The 18,055-nt window shown below is 46.6% G+C and overlaps 1 protein-coding gene across 11 annotated transcripts in view; it reads left to right on the forward strand.

The window, feature by feature from the left end:
• Positions 1-17,517, forward strand: part of INSR (insulin receptor) — a 130,934-nt gene extending 113,417 nt beyond the window's left edge. For 7 of the 11 annotated variants that reach the window (XM_089905549.1, XM_089905554.1, XM_089905555.1 and 4 more), the window contains 8 exons: positions 1,430-1,532; positions 2,949-3,016; positions 5,562-5,806; positions 6,829-6,939; positions 7,028-7,187; positions 9,382-9,511; positions 9,840-9,974; positions 12,525-17,517. In XM_089905549.1, coding sequence (XP_089761675.1) covers positions 1,430-1,532; positions 2,949-3,016; positions 5,562-5,806; positions 6,829-6,939; positions 7,028-7,187; positions 9,382-9,511; positions 9,840-9,974; positions 12,525-12,879 — 1,307 coding nt within the window. In that variant the 3' untranslated portion in view covers positions 12,880-17,517. The remainder of the gene's footprint in view (positions 1-1,429; positions 1,533-2,948; positions 3,017-5,561; positions 5,807-6,828; positions 6,940-7,027; positions 7,188-9,381; positions 9,512-9,839; positions 9,975-12,524) is intronic. The other 4 variants (XM_089905548.1, XM_089905551.1, XR_016391518.1 and 1 more) reach the window with 3 other exon arrangements.
• Positions 17,518-18,055: the final 538 nt, after the last annotated feature.

Raw genomic sequence — 18,055 nt, forward strand, 5'->3', positions numbered from 1 at the left:
TAAATGTTCAAGGAAATCCAGCACTGCTTACTAACAATAGCAAAACAGCTGGAGAATTAAATGTTTGACACATTAGATTACTTTAAAAAATTCTTTCTTAAATAACGAGGAGGCAAGCAAGGCACCTAGGGTGCAAAATTTAAAGAGGGACTCACCCTCAGGGGTTGACTCTGCCCTGGCATGGCCAAGCGCACGAGTTCCTCTCAAATTTTGCACTCTGGGTGCTTCCCTTCCCACACCCTAGTTCTGGTGGCCACTGGAATCTGAGGACTGTGGGATCTGGGACACAGAGACGGGGTGGGGCAGGCAGCATGGATCTCAGATTCTACCGTGAGATGTGTTGGGTTCTGAGCAATCAGTAGCCTCCAGCTTCCCCTGCCAAAGGATAGGGAAGAGAGACATTGCCGACCACGGCACGTGACCAGACGGTTTCCATTTTTCATGTCCCATTCAATCAGCAAATATTTAGGGAGGCTTTCTCCATGCCAGGAGCCACCAGAGGTAGAAGGAGGAAGTTTGCTGTCAATTCAGGGAGGTCCAGGAGGATGAGATGTCTCTGGATAGAGATGGCCACAAAAGGCAGCATGGAATGGTGGTCAAGAACTTGCTCAGATGGCCCGAGTTCAAATCCCTGCTCCACCGTGGATCAGCTCTTGGACTTGGGCATGACCCCTCACCTCTCTGAGCCTCTGTTTCCCAATCTGTTAACTGGCATTGATCATAGCACCTCCCGCCTTGGCTTATGGGATGATTAATTAAGATCTCCCAGGCAAAGCACTTCAAACAGTGCCTGGCGTGTTCCTAAGTGTTCAGTAAGCTACTATTATTAAAGACCTGAAGGACTAGGTTCCTTCTCTGGCTTCCCAGAACTCACTTTCTTCCTTGGCTTGGAAGAATCTGAATACGTGGATGCATTTGTAATTATAGACAACTCAGCCTTGTGTGTGAATTAAAAAGAATTAAGGCTACATAGCATGTCTTCCGTTGGTTTCGTTTTTTGGGACGCGACCCCCAGCAAACACAGGGCACTTCTGGTGAATTTTTCATCTGCCAGAGGTGCTGTTGGGATTAAAATAAGCTATTTAATTTGCAGGGTCCAGTGCAGAGTGAAAATGCAGGGCTCCTTCTTTAAAAATTATTAAGACTTTCCAGACAGGGACAATAGAGCGTTAAACAAGAGAGCAGAACCTTCTGAGTGTGCGGACCTGCCTGATGGCTTGGGTTGCGTGCCCGTGAAGGTGGCCTTCGATGGTGAAGGGAGAAAAGCTGGTGATGGGCAGTAGTCTGGGGTCACCGCAGGAGAGGTTCAGGGACTAGAGAAGGGGGACAAGTGTGTGTGGCCCGTTGGACATGTAGATGTGTTTTCCGGTGTGACCTTTGATGTGAACACATTTTGATGTGAAACTTATATTTTCTTATTCTATTTCAGTAGACGTGCCGTCAAATATTGCAAAAATTATCATCGGCCCCCTCATCTTTGTCTTTCTCTTCAGTGTCGTGATCGGAAGTATTTATCTATTCCTGAGAAAGAGGTGAGCACAGAGGTGTTCTGGTAAATGGTTAACAACCAGCTCTCTCGGGGAAAAGTATGCCTACGTGTAGATAGCGTTATATCTAAATTTCCTGTAGGGACTTCCCTGGTGGCACTAGCGGATAAGACTCCATGCTCCCAATGCAGGGGGCCCCGGTTCGATCCCTGGTCAGGGAACTAGATCCCACATGCATGCCGCAACTAAGCGTTCACATGCCACAACTAAGGAGCCTGCCTGCCTCAACTAAGACCCAGCGCAACAAAATAAGTAAATATTTTTAAAATAAATAAATTTACTGTAAATCTTACTGATCTAAAGGATGCATAGCATGCAATTTACAGATAATTATCATAATACAATATACAGTACTCGCTATCATAAATTCCCTACAGCCAGTTGATCCTCACCAAATGTTTTTGTCAATTTTTTCTCCCCTGAACCTTTGTATCTATAACCAACCTATGAGTGCAACTGAAGAACGGCTGTAGTTCCAAGATGAATCTTGATTGATATTTTGTTTACATTTAAGAGCAAGATAAAAATGAAATAAGGCATATATGTTCATCGACAATAGGAATGACTTTTGCAGAATCAGATAATAATTTTTAAATACTGAAAGCATATTTTCTCAATTTTTCTGCCATTGGCAATGTCATGGCTACAGAGATGACACACATTTAAGCTTAATCCGCATTACTGACATTTTTGCCATCACTTTCTCAAGCCTGGATGTACAACAGAACAATAAATCGGTCTTGGTATGTAGCATCTGCCTATTTACACCCGCTGTGAATATTCCCACTGTGGCCAGTTTCAAGCTACAGACACGACGTCACTGAATGCAGAGTTGGGAAGAGATATGCAGTCAATCACAGATATGTAGTATTTCTGCCATGTGGATGCAATCATATAAATAAATAAGGCAATACAGAAGGGCTGAAGAGTGTCCAGTCCATCAAAGTAAGAGGTAGCATGATAATTGGTTTTGAATATTCATTACCTTTGCTTTGAATCTAATGTATTTAGCTGTAAGCCTGTGTAATTTAATTTTAAATGGTGGTTGTATTTAACAACTGGCTTGCAAATTTCCTGAAAATTCAACAGTTGTTTCTTATGAGCTGGAATGAGATGGTTCCGGAGCAGGAGTAGATGAGCAGTTTTTAGATGTTATATTGACAACCATAAATTGTAGCTTATGAGTGAGCGGTTCCATGGTGATGCACTTAAGTGGCCATCTGATGGGCTTCTGCTAAAAAAATAAGGGTCCCCCATCCTCACCCCAAACTGTATCCAGGATTACGTGCATGCCGCTAATAAGGGTGGCTGTTTGCACTGGGGAGGCTGTAACCTCCCGCTAATGACCCACAGAGTTCTGTGAGGATATCAAGATGGAATGTCTCCATTTTTCTCATCCAGGCAGCCGGATGGGCCACTGGGACCGCTGTATGCTTCTTCAAACCCCGAGTACCTCAGTGCCAGCGATGGTGAGTATGATCCCCTCCCTTGTGGGTGACCAGAATCCCGCTGTTCAGTTTCCTTTGCCATCACTGTCAAGTGACAGTCAAGAGTTGATACCCTGGGGGGCTGAGAAGAGTCCTTTCGTTCAGTTGAGTCTGCAGACCTGCCCCTTGCTGCAGAAACCCTGTTACCGGGAGCAGTCGGACACCTGCTGTCTGGCACTTGTTGGAATGGGCTGATCTAGCTGGTCTGGGACCCATGCGTGGGCTTGGCTGAGAGGCCATGAACTTGGTGCCCCAGCTGTGGGGGTATAGAGCTTGGATCCTGTGCCAGAGAGAGTGCCGAGGGTCAGAGCCAGAAAGTGGTGACCAAACTGGCCATCCAGGCTCGGAGGTGGGAATCAGAAGCCAAGGTGAGAGACTGGGGATCAGGGATGGGGCAGACAAGAAGCAAGGACAAGATGGGGAAGGTGGGAAGCTGGGTGTGTACCAGGGGCACATCTGCTATTGCTGTCAGCTGACCATGGGTGTGATGCTGACGCTGATATGGCAGGATCAATGGCCATATTCCCCTGGATTGTTCCAAAAGGCAGTGAGTGACCCCTGAAGAAAAGGCGTGGCTGTTCCTTCAGATGTGAACGCAGCTGTTGCACTTACAAGTTTCTAAAATGCTTCGTGCAGCAAATTCAGAAAGCGACTTTCAAGGCATGCACACCGTTGCCTGACAGGATGCTGCCTTGGGGTACAGGGATGGTGTTTCTAAGGGTACCCGGGATTTGTTTTAAATAAGTCTGGTGAGACGTGCAGACCTGCAAGTGACTATCATGAGGAAGAAGTTTAGACTCACAGAGTCCGGAGAAACAGGAGGCAGGGCCACATGGGGAAGCACCAGGGTCGGCCAGGAGGCAGAGGGAGTGATGGAAAAATGTCGGCAAGAGGCTTTATTGTCTTTTCCATGGGAAAGGAGAAGTCAGGCAGGGTAAGACATAGGATGAGCTAGTTTGAACTGTTTCAGCAGGGTCTGGGGCATAGGGGCTGTCCTTGGTTGTCTGCAAACTGGCCCTGGGGTGATCAGGGCAGGGGGATAGTGGCCCAGAGTGTGAGAGCATGATCACGGAGGGGATTGGGGTGTGGGCTGTGGATTGGTTGGTCTGCATATGAAAAGCGGACTCACAGGCACGTCATTTACTGTCGGTAGGAATTGGCCACCCCTGGGGTGGGCAGTCCTGGCAGGTTCAGCAAGACCTCAAAGCATCAGAATAGAGAAGCTAGACAAGGAGTTTATTCCAAGTGGGAATATACACAGAGCCCAGGAGCAGGAGTGGGTGAATGTTAATCCAGAGCATCCTCTGCCTGTTTGAGAATGGCATTGTTAACCGTATCAGAGATGGGGAAGCTGAACCTCAGGACCACCTCTCCACCCTACTGTCCTGTTTCCTTCCGGGGATGCAGCAATGGCTGAGAGCACAGGGGTACTAAGTGAAAGCTAGAAATTGGGGCTCATGGGTCTTTAAGGCCAGGAAGTTCTGGGCCAAGGGATACACACAGGGAAAGATCCAAGCTCAGAAGCCTGAGGGGCCCCCCAGTGAGCATCTGTGAGTTCATTTGGGTGCAGAACGCTTGTCTGATCCAATGTCCTTGAAAGAGCCATTGGTGACCGTATCGTGTTGCTCAGACTGCTGTGATCAGACTGGGTGGCTTAGTAAACAGTTTGATTTCTTCACAGTCCTGGAGGCTGGAAGTCTGAGATCAAGGGGTCAGCAGGGTTGGTTTCTCCTGAGGCCTCTCTCCTTGGCTTGTAGACAGCCATCTTCTCCCTGTGTCCTCACATGGTCTTCCCTCTGTGTGTGTCTGTGTCCTGATCTCCTCTTCAAGGACACCAGTCAGACTGGATTAGGGCCACCCTAATGACCTCATTTTACCTTGATCACCTCTGTAAAGACTCCATCTCCAAATACAGTCACATTCTGAGATACCAGGGTTAGGATGTCAACAAATAAATTTGCTAAGGACACAATTCAGCCCATAACAGGTGCAGAGGAGGGCAGAAAACATCTTGGCTTTTCTTATGAGGACTATGTGTATTTGTCTGCAGATTATTTGCTGCGTAACAAACCACCCCAAACTTAGTGGCTTAAAACAAACACCATTTGGTGGGTTCGCCACCTGGGTTCTTCTGTTCTCACTTATGTGGCTGCATCCCATCTGCAGATCCACTGGCACTGGGTGTTCTTGGGTGAGCTCACTCACCTGTCAGATAGGGTCATCCCCTACCCCCTTGGTACTTTGCAGAAATAACAGGCTCAGTTGGGAATTAGCATCCTTTGGTAACAGGGCTCTGAAATCAGACAGAAAGGATGGGGATGCAGGCTCAGCTCAGCATTTACTGGCCAGAACCCTGGACTCCTTCCCCAGTCTCTGCCTGTCCTGTTCCTGGCTCTGTGCCCACTGCCTGGCACAGGGTCTGGACCACAGGAGTCAGTGAACGTTTGGGAGGGGGAGCTCAGGTGGGAGATGGCCAGGGACCCCTGAGGGATCCTCCAAGGGTGCTGTGTAGATAAGTGAGGTGTAGTGTTTCCCTGCTCTGTGTACGTGCCGGATGAGTGGGAGGTGCCTCGAGAGAAGATCACACTCCTGCGAGAACTGGGGCAGGGCTCCTTCGGCATGGTGTACGAGGGCAACGCCAGGGACATTGTCAAGGGCGAGGCGGAGACCCGAGTGGCGGTGAAGACAGTGAACGAGTCTGCCAGCCTGCGAGAGCGGATCGAATTTCTCAACGAGGCCTCAGTCATGAAGGGCTTCACCTGCCACCACGTGGTGAGTCCCGAGTTGGCTCCAGGAGCAGAAAAAGTCTTCCTGTAATACCTGTCCTTCCTCCTATTGCATAGAGCAGTGAGGATGCTGGGTGTGGACCTCCTGCCCAGCCCCGACTCTGCTGAACATCCAAATAAAGGTGGCCCTTCCCTTCTCATTTCTCAAATCCCATCCTCTCCCACCTCACTCAGAGCAATACCCTTTTCACTGTACCATTGCTTTCCAGAATCTTCCATCTCTTCCCTCTTCCTGGCTCCTTTGCAACCTTTAAACACAGTGGTCCACCCCTTCCCTGCTCCCCCAAGTCAGCACAGACTCTCCCTGCCTTTCTGTTCCCACCATGGCCCCTTAATTTCTCCTTGAGCCTGTGTCCTTTCATCCTTGCCCCACACATATTCAAGGAGCACGTGCTCTGTACTGAGCTCCATTCTCCTCTCTGGGATGCAGCAGATGTCTGTCCTCCTGGAGCCCTCAATCCCGCGGGTGGAGACAGAATCTAAACCCAGTAGATTAATGATGTTGTCCACAAGGAGACGATGCTATGGCAACAGGGAGAGGAGGGCAGAGTTGGGGAACTGGGAATGCAGCAGTGGCAAAGGTACATTTGAGCAAAGACTTCAGAGTGTAGGGACCGAGCTGTGTGGACAGCTCAGCTGAGGACAGTCAGCTCAGGCGAGGGGACAGAGGGTTAGGCAGTGGGAACAGCTATGCAGAGGCCTGGAAGTGGGCCTTTGTGTTCAGAGATACGAGGGTTTGCCTTGACATGTTGCTGTGTGGGGGCAGGTCTGTCTGCTTCCCCCCTCCCACCAGACTGTGAGTTCTGAATTCTCCCACTCCCCAACCCAACAAGACATTGACCTTGGTGTTTCAGCCAGGCAGACCAGGGCTTTCCACAGTCCAGTCAGGAGCAGGGTGCTGTGTGTGATGTAGGTACCAGACAGGGAGACCCGGGTGAGTGGACATCTTCCCACAGACCCTCATCCAAGAACTGCCCCCCTGCCCCCTCCCCCATGTTTGTTCCACAGGTCCGCCTCCTGGGGGTGGTATCCAAAGGCCAGCCAACGCTGGTGGTGATGGAGTTGATGGCTCATGGGGACTTGAAGAGCTACCTCCGTTCCCTGCGGCCTGAGGCCGAGGTGAGCTGCCTCCAGGTACCCGGTGGGGTGCCCGCTCCCGGCCTCCGGCACTGGTGTCGCTGAACACAACCCCATGTTTCGACTTTAGAATAACCCCGGCCGCCCTCCCCCTACCCTGCAAGAGATGATTCAGATGGCTGCGGAGATAGCCGACGGGATGGCATACCTGAACGCCAAGAAGTTTGTACACCGGGACCTCGCAGCTCGAAACTGCATGGTCGCCCACGATTTTACCGTCAAAATTGGAGGTGCGTCTGGCTTTCTGCTTTGAAATGTATGGGCCAGGCCTTCTGATTTCAGAAGGAGTTGTCTATAGCAAGTGCTTCAGTCTTTTCTAATATTGGGAAGGGGCAGGGTTTGGACAGGGACCTAGTCCTTGTGCTGTAGTTTAATTGCATTTGTTCATTAATTCACTCATTCACTTCTTTAAGTAGTATTTGTGCCGGCCGCTGCAGGAGGTGTTACAGGGGTGAGGTTGAATGAGTCGCCGTGATTCTTCTGCTCTTGTGTAGCTTGCAGTTATTATTTGCACATTGCAATTTGTATCTGCACCACCCAGCACAGCAGCCACTGGCCACTGCGTTTAATGTAAATTCAGTAAAATAAAATAAAATAAATTCAGTAAACTGATTTAAACTAATTTAAATTCAGTAAAATAAAATAATTAAAATGTAGTAAACTAATTTAAATTAGTTTAAATTCAGTAAAATAAAATGAAATTAAGTAAAAATAAATAAAATGATTTAAATTCAGTAAACTAATTTAGATTAATTTGAATTCAGTAAAATAATTTAAATTAATTTTTTTAACATCTTTATTGGAGCATAATTGCTTTATAATGGTGTGTTAGTTTCTGCTGTATAACAATGTGAATCATCTATACATATACATATATCCCCATATCTCCTCCCTCTCGAGTCTCCCTCCCACCCTCCCTATCCCACCCCTCTAGGTGGTCACAAAGCACCGAGCGATCTCCCTGTGCTATGTGGCTGCTTCCCACTAGCTATCTATTTTACATTTGGTAGTGTATATAAGTCCATGCCACTTTCTCACTTCGTCCCAGCTTAACCTTCCCCCTCCCCGTGTCCTCAAGTCCATTCTTTACGTCTGCATCTTTATTCCTTTCCTGCCCCCTAGGTTCTTCGGAACAATTTTTTCTTTTAGATTCCATACATAGTAAAATAAAATGAAATTAAGTAAAATAAATAAATAAATTCAGTAAAGTAAAATAAAATGACTGAAATTCAGTGAACTAATTTACATTAATTTAAATTCAGTAAAATAAAATAAAATAAATTCAGTAAAATAAAATAAAATATTAAGTCCATCAGTCGAACTGGGAACCTTGAACAATATTAGACAGTGTGGTATAGACCACGTTCATCATCACAGAAAGTTCTACTGGGCAGAGCTGTTCCAGATGAACAGTAAAATAGTTGACATGTAAATAAGATGATGGAGACTGGGAAGAGAGCGCTGAAGGAAGTAAAGAGTTCAGTTCCATGATGGAGAGGAAAGGCCTCTCTCTCCATAAGGAGGCGACGTTTTAACCAAGACTTGCAGGGTTAGAAGTTGACCTGAGAGATGGCGTCTCAGGGGGAGCTACAGCACGTGCAGAGGCTGTGAGGTTGGAAGGATGGCTGATGTGGTGTGAATAAGGTGAACGTAGAGGGGAGCAGAGCAGTGTGAGATGTGAGGTTGAGGAGAGAAGCAGGAACCAGGCTGGGAAGGTCCTTGTCGGTCATGGTGGGTCATCTCGATGTTATTCTACGTAGCCAGTGTGAAGCAGGAATTGACATGATCCTATTTATGTAGCTTCTCTTGGGCAGTGGGCTGTCAGGGTCAGGACGGAGGGAGGGTCCTGTAGGTGAGAGATGGTGGCGGGCCTGGGGACATCCAGGGCTGTGGAGAGGAACAGACTAGAGAGGGATGTGGAGGTCGAGGGGGCAGGACTCGCCACTGTCTTTTCTGTGGGGTGTGAGGAAAGGGGGTGGCCAAGGGAAGACCCAGCACTGGGTTTCTGGCTGGGCAGCTGGGTGGGTGGTGGGACCAGATCCAGTGGCAAATAGTAGGTTGGTTGCAGAGCATGAAAAGTTCAGTTTGGGATGCCTGAGAGGTAGGGGTTGGAAGGAAGCATTGCTGAGGGTGAGATTCCCAAGCTCCAGGTCAGAACATCACTTCTTTGCTACTTGGTGGTTCTTTTTCTTTCCCTTTAAATGGTGGCCCATCCTCTCCCTCCACATCCCCATGAGTACCCTCAGAATCCATTCTCACTGGATTTGGCTGTGACCCAGGTGAGCACACACCTGAGGCAGGTGAGCTCACACCTGGGGCAGGTGCCTTCATCTGAGGGCTCTACCAGGGGTGGGGCAGAAAAGATGGCAGACAGCTGGCCACAGGTTGAAGGCTAAGAGCATGTGAACTACTGTTTGTTGTCAGACTTTGGAATGACCAGAGACATCTACGAAACGGATTACTACCGGAAAGGGGGAAAGGGTCTGCTCCCCGTGAGGTGGATGGCACCCGAATCGCTGAAGGACGGGGTCTTTACCACTTCTTCGGACATGTGGTGAGTCATGTGTGGGTTGGTGGACAGAACACTGCACTTGGATTCCAGGTTGCTCTGCTAGTATGACCAGTGTGAGAGGGGTCACTTGAAAACTGCCTTCCTCAGGGCTTCTCCATCTAGAAAAAGAAGGGATGGCATGTCTGGGGACCCTTGCACAGCCACTGTGACATTCCAATGGACACTAATCTTATAGGCATTTCTGAGATGCAGCATGAATTGTTTAGTGAACTGGCCAACCAGGTTCTAGTAAAACAAGAAGGGGTGTGTGTGTGTGCGTTGTGTGTATTTTAACGGCTTCTTTGTTACTATTCCCGACTGTCATTGGCAGGTCCTTTGGCGTGGTCCTTTGGGAAATTACCAGCTTGGCAGAACAGCCTTACCAAGGCCTATCAAACGAGCAGGTGTTAAAATTTGTCATGGATGGAGGGTTTCTGGATCAACCCGACAACTGTCCTGAGAGAGTGTAAGTGTAGAAACGGGGTACAGTGTGTGAGGTGCTCATTCAAACGTCTATGCCCTTTGCCGGGATACTCACGTTTGTGTATGTATCGTATGTCTACATGTCTTTGTGTTTGCAGATTTCTTCTTTGCATGCACATTTGTGTTTGCATATTGTGTCTACATACATGCTTGTGTTTGTGTATTATATCTTTAGATGTGTGCTCTATTGCGTTTCATATTTTTGGAAGGTTGTATAGGAAATTGCACAGCAGCTGTTACTTTGGGAAGGAAACTGGGGAGCTGGAGTGGAGGCTTAGGTTTAACTATCTATTCTTTATACACTTAACATTTTTGTCAGGAAAATAATACAATGGCATATGTCAATTATATCTCATTAAAAGTGGAAAAAAGAAATTGCTGAGCATAAACACTAAAAAAAAAAAATTGTCAGGGGTATGTATGACATATTCCTCTCCCAATATTTGTCTTAAATTTTTGTGGTAGGAACAACTGGACAACACAAACACCAAATGCACATCATTAAACACTTACCAAATTATCCAGTGTCATAATAGCCCAATAAATGTAAAGTAAAATAAAGAAAGTACTATCTTCCTAAACTAGCAATAGAAGGAAGGAAGAAAGGAAGGAAGGGAAGGAGGGAGGGAGGGAGGGAGGGAGGAAAGAAGGGAGAGTTTTAATATTCAATTCTGTCAATGGTATGGTTAGATAATCTTTCTTATCACCCTGTTGTCATAGCTACTCACAGCAATGTTATTTAAATCTCAAAAAAGAAAATGATCAAAACACCCACCAATATGAGAATTGCCAAGTAAATTGATAAAATAATATGAAACAGAAATTGACATCTCAGATGATGCTTATGATATATTTTATAACTCAATGGATTAGCTTATGTTAAAATAAGTGTAATAAATGTGTGTAAATTGCATTTCCAAATGTATCCAGATAGAAAAGACAAGAGGTTATATCTGAAGGAGAGTTGTGTGCAAGCTGTATTTTCTCCATATTTTGGGGTGTTTTCTAACTTTCTACAATAAGCATTTACTACATATAAATTCCCTTATCAGTGTTTCTTAAGAAAAAACTTTGCCCTCCTGAAAAAAAATCCATGGAGGGAGGCCATTTTGATGCTTCATCCTCAAAAGAATAAGGTAGCTCTTTAGAAAACGTAGTTTGAAGAAACATCATATGCAAAAAAAAAAAAAAAAAATATGAAGCAGAGTTACTTAGAAACTCTGAGTAAAATATTTTTAAACATCTCCTCATGAAGGGCCTTTCCTTGCCAAGCCAATTAGCAGCTAGGTGTAGTTCCAGGACCAGGGAAATTAAATGTAGACCCTAGCGTGGGAGCCTGCAAACTTTTTCTCTAAAGGGCCATAGTGTAGATATATTCAGCTTTGTGGGCTGGGTGGCTCTCTGCCGTGTAGCTGGAAGCAGCCGTGGATGACGCATAATTGGATGGGTGTGGCTGCGTGCCAATAAAACTTTTTTTACAAAAACACTCGGGGCCATATTTGGTCCAGGGCTGAAGTTTGCCAACCCCTGCCCTAGAAGAGTTACAGTGGGGAAAGGACGAGGTAAAATGGAAATCCCAAGCCCTCTGGGCCTGTCCTAGGTAAAGTCATAGTCTCCACCTGCCCGCCACCCCGCACCCTCCAGAGAGCGGGGGCTGGGCCTGCAGGACAGCCACTCAGAACTAGCCCTCTAGGGTCAGTCCACCCAGCTGCCCTCATCAGGTGCAGGGATGTACATATAGAGTGAGGAACCGAGAGAAAATAGAACCACAGACATAGAAAACAAACTTACAGTTACCAAAGGGGAAAGGGGGAGGAGGGATAAATTAGGAGGTTGGGATTAACAGACACACACTACCATATATAAAATAGATAAACAACAAGGACCTACTGTATAGCACAGGGAACTATACTCAATATTTTGTAATAATCTATAAGGGAAAATAATCTTAAAAAGAAGATATATATTCTTTTATATATAAAAGAATATATATATATGTGTGTGTGTGTGTGTGTATATATATACATATATATATATAACGGAATCACTTTGCTGTACACCTGAAACTAACACATCATTGTAAATCAACCATACTTCAATATTTTAAAAAACGATGGGGACTTCCCTGGCGGTCCAGTGGTTAGGACTCCACGCTTCCACTGCAGGCGGCATGGGTTCGATTCCCGGTTGGGGAACAAAGATCCTGCAAGCCGGGTGGCGCGACCAAAAACATAAAAATAAATAAATAATACAAATTAAAGAGCTAAAAGAAAAAAAACGGTGAACCATGGTCTTCAGCACGTAGCAACATCAGGAGAGGCCCTTCTGGATCTGGTTTGGGGAGGAGACAGCCCCCTTGACGCTCTTTATAAAACCACCTTTCAGCGCCCCTAGAATCGCTGTTTCTGCTTGACTGTCGCCTTTGCGGTGTCGGCACTTGTCCCCGTGGGTGTGGGCCACAGGCGAGGGGTGGGGAGGGGCCGATTGGCGGGGCGGCACGCGCCTCACTCTCCACGTGCCCTCTGTCCTGCAGCACCGACCTGATGCGCATGTGTTGGCAGTTCAACCCCAAGATGCGGCCGACCTTCCTGGAAATTGTCGACCTGCTCAAGGACGAGCTGCACCCCAGTTTTCCCGAAGTTTCCTTCTTCCACAGCGAGGAGAACAAGGTGCCCGAGAGCGAGGAGCTGGAGATGGAATTTGAGGACATGGAGAGTGTCCCCCTGGACCGGTCCTCACATGTGCAGAGGGAGGAGGCCGGGGGCCGGGATGGAGGGTCCGCACTGGGGCTAAAGAGAAACTATCAGGAACACATCCCCTACACCCACATGAACGGGGGCAAGAAAAACGGACGCATTCTGACTCTGCCCCGGTCTAATCCTTCCTAACGGCCCCTGCTCGGGGGAATGGTTCCTGTCTTCGCTTTCCTCTGGTTTGAAGGCCTTCAGAAAACTCAGGATTTTCACACGACTCAGCCACAGTGTCAAATGGAGCTCAGAGATCATGACTATCCATTTCTGTTCCTCTTCTGACTTAAAACACATTGGTTTGATTGCCAATTTGACTAGTCATCTGAGAGCTTAACTGTGAACCTAGATGGGAAAGGGGTTTCCACGGCTGCTGTCCTTTTGGACCACCGAGGTTTCAAGCCCGGATGTTACTTTTTGTTTTTTTTCCTAGCAGATTGAAAGAAAGCACCTGTTTTTACAAAGTGGTTTGTTTTTTTTTTTTTTTTTTTTTTTTTGCTGGTGTCTGAGCTACAGTGTAAAACATAAATCTTGTTTGTGGAACAAAAGTTAGAAAGAAAGAAAAAAACAAAATCTTGTCCTAGTAGAATTCCAAACTTTGCAGAGTGGGCTTCAGGAAAGTTTTTTTCATCCAGAAGGATGTTTTTTTTTTCCTTCACAAAATCAGTTCCTCAAATTGACCAATGGCTGCTGCTTTTGCATTTGGGATATAGTTTTGCAGTCCTGGGGTGTGGCTCACGTGTGTACTCGTGCGTGCGTGTGTGTGTGCAAATCATGCGTGCTGAGTGGTCGCTTTGGGGATCAGCCCATGAAGGTTCTGCCCTTCTGGAGTGTGTGAGCCCCTGATCTGCTCCCCCCACCTCCCTTCCTTCTTATCTACTGGGACACCGTGCCCTCAAGAGTCTCCTTCAGTCCCAAGTTTAGCCTCAGGAGTCTTCTCTCCCTTAACTTTGGTGAAAAATGTTTTCCAGGAGCCATGGGAGTAGTTTGGAGTGATAATGGATCTTTTCAAGACCAAACAAAGCCAGGACATTAAAAAAAAAAAAAAAAAAAAAAAAAAAGAAGAACTGAGACGATGAAGAGTTTTGAGAATATATTTGTAACATATTTAATTTAAAAGAAAAATCTCCAGCGTCAGCCTCATAAGTTATTGACCATTTCCCGGGGGGGCGGGTAGGGCATGGGGGTCTGTCTGCCTGTGTGTGGGGAGGGGGACCCAGGCACCAATGGCCTCTCTCCTTGGTCTTCAAGGCATCCATTTTTCTGGGACTAAAGCCACGTTAGCTGCTAACCCTTCTGGACGTCGTGATCAGGCCACACTGAGCATGTGGGTGATGGTGTTTGATGGATAGTTTGGTTTCTGGTAAGCTGAGCCCTGCCTTCGAACACACTTGTGGCCCTCCTGTATGTACCTCTGGAGCTTCCTCAGCTGTGTGCGCACGTCCTACAGGGATTGTACAAACACAGCACAATCACATCCCAAAGTGGGACAGCACAGGTGGACTTTGAGAACACTAGCCATATGAAGACGTGCCTGTTGGTCCCCTCCGCCCTCAGGGCATCCGTCTGTCCTCAGAGCTGACTTCCCAGAAGCTGCTTTGCGCCCAGTGACCTCAGCTGGGCCAGGTGTGGGGCCTGAGCTGAGTTCTCAGGTACTTCACGACCTTGCAGTCCCTAAGAGAGTACAGTCCGGAGGAGAAACCGCTAAGGACCTTCACGCTACCAAGAACTTGTGAAGGAGCATGATGCCACAGTTGCTTCCCTTTGGGGAAAGAACTACAGCTGCTCAAATAAAGAACACGGTGAATTCATCACTTTGGTTCATCCAAATCATCACTCATGGGTTATCCCTTGAGTGCATTTTCTCACAAGTTTTTGATTGCTTCCTTCTTCTCTTCTCCTCTTAAAGAGTTGTGGGCTTAAGAACAGGATAGAGATGCCATGGTGACCTCCGAACCTTCTCAATTCTTGATGAAGAACACAGGTAGACACACATCCTAGTTGCCTCTGGCTATCTTATTTATATGATTTGAGAAATGACAGCATGTCAAAATATTTCTGGGGAGCCTCAGTGATTGGGTACAAGGAGCACAGAAATTATTTTCGCCAAATTTATTTTGTACATAAAAGAGGGTCTGTACGTAAATTAAAAAGACAAAACACGTAGATCTAGGTATTTTGTTCTTTTCGTAGTAAATTTGTAGTGGCCGTATACTACGCTAGCAGCAATTTTCACATTTTTCTAATTCAGAAAGGTTTTCTTATATTAGGGGAAAATTATTTATTTTAATATATAAAAATCACTGTAAAAAATCACTTTCATAAGAAATGGAGTGCATGTAAATTTTTTTTTCAAAGAAAAATAAACAGGTGAATGTGGGGTAATGATTTTTTTTTTTCCCAGCACAATCTACCTCAGTGTATTGTTAGGATGTGATTCAATAATGGACATCTTTGAGACTTCAGAATTCTTCCTGGATCCGATCTGAATCAGGGAAAATTTGTATCAGCTGATTCTGAATGCCAGGGACCAGTAAGAATTTTGAGGGAGGGAGTTGGGCTGAAGTATGGCTTTCATGTGAGCATAGATCCTTCTTCTGGCTGATAATATGCTCCTCTGAATTTAATCTTCCTTTTTTTTTTTTTTTTTTTGATCCTCCATCCATTGATACCGTGGCCCTTGAAATGAACCAAGTTTCAGGCCATCACGATGTATCTGATGTATGGGGGGCATCCAGTCCTGAGTTACCCTTCTTTGGTGAGGGAAGTTCCCCTGTTGGGGCAAAGACAGGCTTTGGTACAGAGCCAACATCCCCATTGTCCCATGGCATCCCCCTGGTGTGAGCACCTAGGTGCCCTGGGCTCTCCATGGTTTATTTCCACTCCTTTCAGATTGAGATGCTTTTTTGGGGGGTTGGGGGTGGAAAAAAACACTGTCATGGGCACCTCACACACAAACACCCAATGCAGAGTCTCTTTTTATTTCCTGAGTGGGAAGGGAGCATGTTGAGAAATCTCAACCCCAAACCCACCAAGATGCTGAACACATCTTTTAGCAACAAAACCTTGGACCCCCTGTATCTTGGTTCAGTTGACCTCAAGCTGTTTGACCTTGGGGCACTTTGATAACCCGTGTGTAAGTCTGGGCAGGGCCAGCAGGAGTGGTGTCGCACTCACCAAACCTCGCTGCCCTTCCCATACATATAGGCACCACCCCTGCAGAGTCTCCTTTCTTCCACTTTCCCTGGAGAGGTACTGTAGAGTGCTGGCCCCGCCCTTTGTAAACTGGAGTTCCCTAACTTCATTTAGCTGTCTCTGCTGCTGCAGTGAAAGAGGAAGCAGGCTTGGGTCACAGCCTCCTTTTGCATCAGATAATGTTGACTCTGTCACAACAGAACTTTAGTCCTAGAAATGGATGTCCTGGAGGATTGTAGTGATGGGTTACAAAAAAAGCAACAAAGCCAGCTTTGGATGACACTTTTTGTTGTTTGTTTTGAAAGGTGTCTCAGTATTTTAAGACCCCTTTTTATTTATGTGGCAAAATCCACATAGTTGTTTCTCTCTGGACCAGTGATGTCAAACACACGTCTGGAAATGTTTGTATTCTGGGAGCTGTTCTGGGTGATTTTCTGTCCTTTTAAGCTAGTAAGAAGCAAGAAATGCTGCTGGTTCTCTGGATAGACGTTGAGCACAACTGAAAGAAAATGTGGGAATTGGTGCAAAGATCTGCACCAACAACGCCGAGACCATTGGAGACTGCCTCTAACTGATGGACAGATCTTCCACTCTCTCCAACCAGAGTGGATGGTCTGCCATGGAATGTGTTTGTTGGGTTGGGAGGTGTTTATTTGTAGCCGTCATAACATTGGTCAGTGGGCAGGAACCCATGCTCGCCATCTGGGTACATGATGGGATGTGCTGTAGTCCCCCAAACGACAATCTTTTCCTACTTTGTGGTGGGTGGAAGTTTGAGGTTCGGATGCCACTTGGCACCATAGGCGATTCAGAAATGATGGTTTTGTTGGGAGTGGGGAACATGGACATGCTGATTGTATATAAATGATACCTGTAGAATGGTGTCCCTTCAGAAAATCTTCTGGAATGTTCTTCAGAATATTGATTTATACCAGAGTTGAGGTTGGATAGAAAGAACAGATGGGCATTTGTTCTTTCAAAGACATGAGAGAATGCAATGGACATTCAGAGGCTGCGCCTGGAAGTGAATGTTTCCTTAGGGGTCTCCCAGAAACAGAGGGAAACAATGACTTTTTGAGCTCACTGTCAACTTCTCATACCAGTCAAGGTCCAGAACCAGCCTCCAGCCACGTTTTAATCTGGATGTGGGCCCTAAAAATCCTTGTTCAAACTCAGACCAGGGATCTGGGGCTCTTGGTCCCATTTGAGAAGAAAGGAACTGCCTCCCCCAACCCAAAGCGTGTGTGTCCACACACACATTCAGGAATGGCTTATTTACTCTCTACCTTGTGGGCCTGGGGGTCCCAGGCCCTGCGTGTGAGCGGCAGACACCTCCCATCCAACGTCAGCCACGCAGGATCAAATGTGCCTCGGCTTATGCAGAAACCAACTCGGAGACGCAAAACCCACCAAGAGATCAATTCTTATTTTTTCAATGTTTTCCTACAAGAGCCAAGTGGCACCATGTACAGAATTTGCCTTTTTTTGTTTGTTTGTTTCTTGGAATATCAAAATTGCTCTGCATGTAAACTATGGGATAATTACCTGTTTATATGAAAATTCAGAATAAATTATCTCAGAATACTCTTGTTTCTGTGTGGTGTCCAAGCGAGGACCTATGAACTGGGTGGGGTTGTGACTATGGGGCGGGTGAAGGGAAATCTCCCGGGATGTTGTGGGTATCTGTTTTGAGAGGGAACAAACCTCCAGGTTCTTCATAACAGTGAAGCAGGAGGTTAAATATTGTTAGCAGCAGGGCTGATGATCCACTGACACATACCCGTAGAGCTGAACCAATGCTTTAAATATTGAACTATTTCTATACTATTTGGTAAGTTACTGCTACCTCAAGGACCCCAGACCTCCCCAGGATCCAAATACTAAGCAGTTCACTACAAGAATACAAGGGGACCCCCAAGACACTGCTCCATTGCACCATGCTGGAGACTTAGATACTAAGGCGTTGTATATGTCATCCTGGGAACATGGACCTGCTCCCCAGGGTGAGTGGTCAGTGCAGTGTTTGCTACTGTCCCGTTGCCCAAAGGAAGTCACGTAGATGACCCCAGAGTCAGCATGGGGGGAGTGGAGGACTGCCTGAGGGTTTACATTCGGGGAGGTG

Source organism: Delphinapterus leucas, unplaced genomic scaffold (assembly GCF_059928025.1).
Source record: "Delphinapterus leucas isolate spDelLeu-1000000601 "Yukka" unplaced genomic scaffold, BTC_Dleu_Yukka2 spDelLeu_asBTCV2_sq25, whole genome shotgun sequence".
NCBI classification, from domain to species: Eukaryota; Metazoa; Chordata; class Mammalia; order Artiodactyla; family Monodontidae; genus Delphinapterus; species Delphinapterus leucas.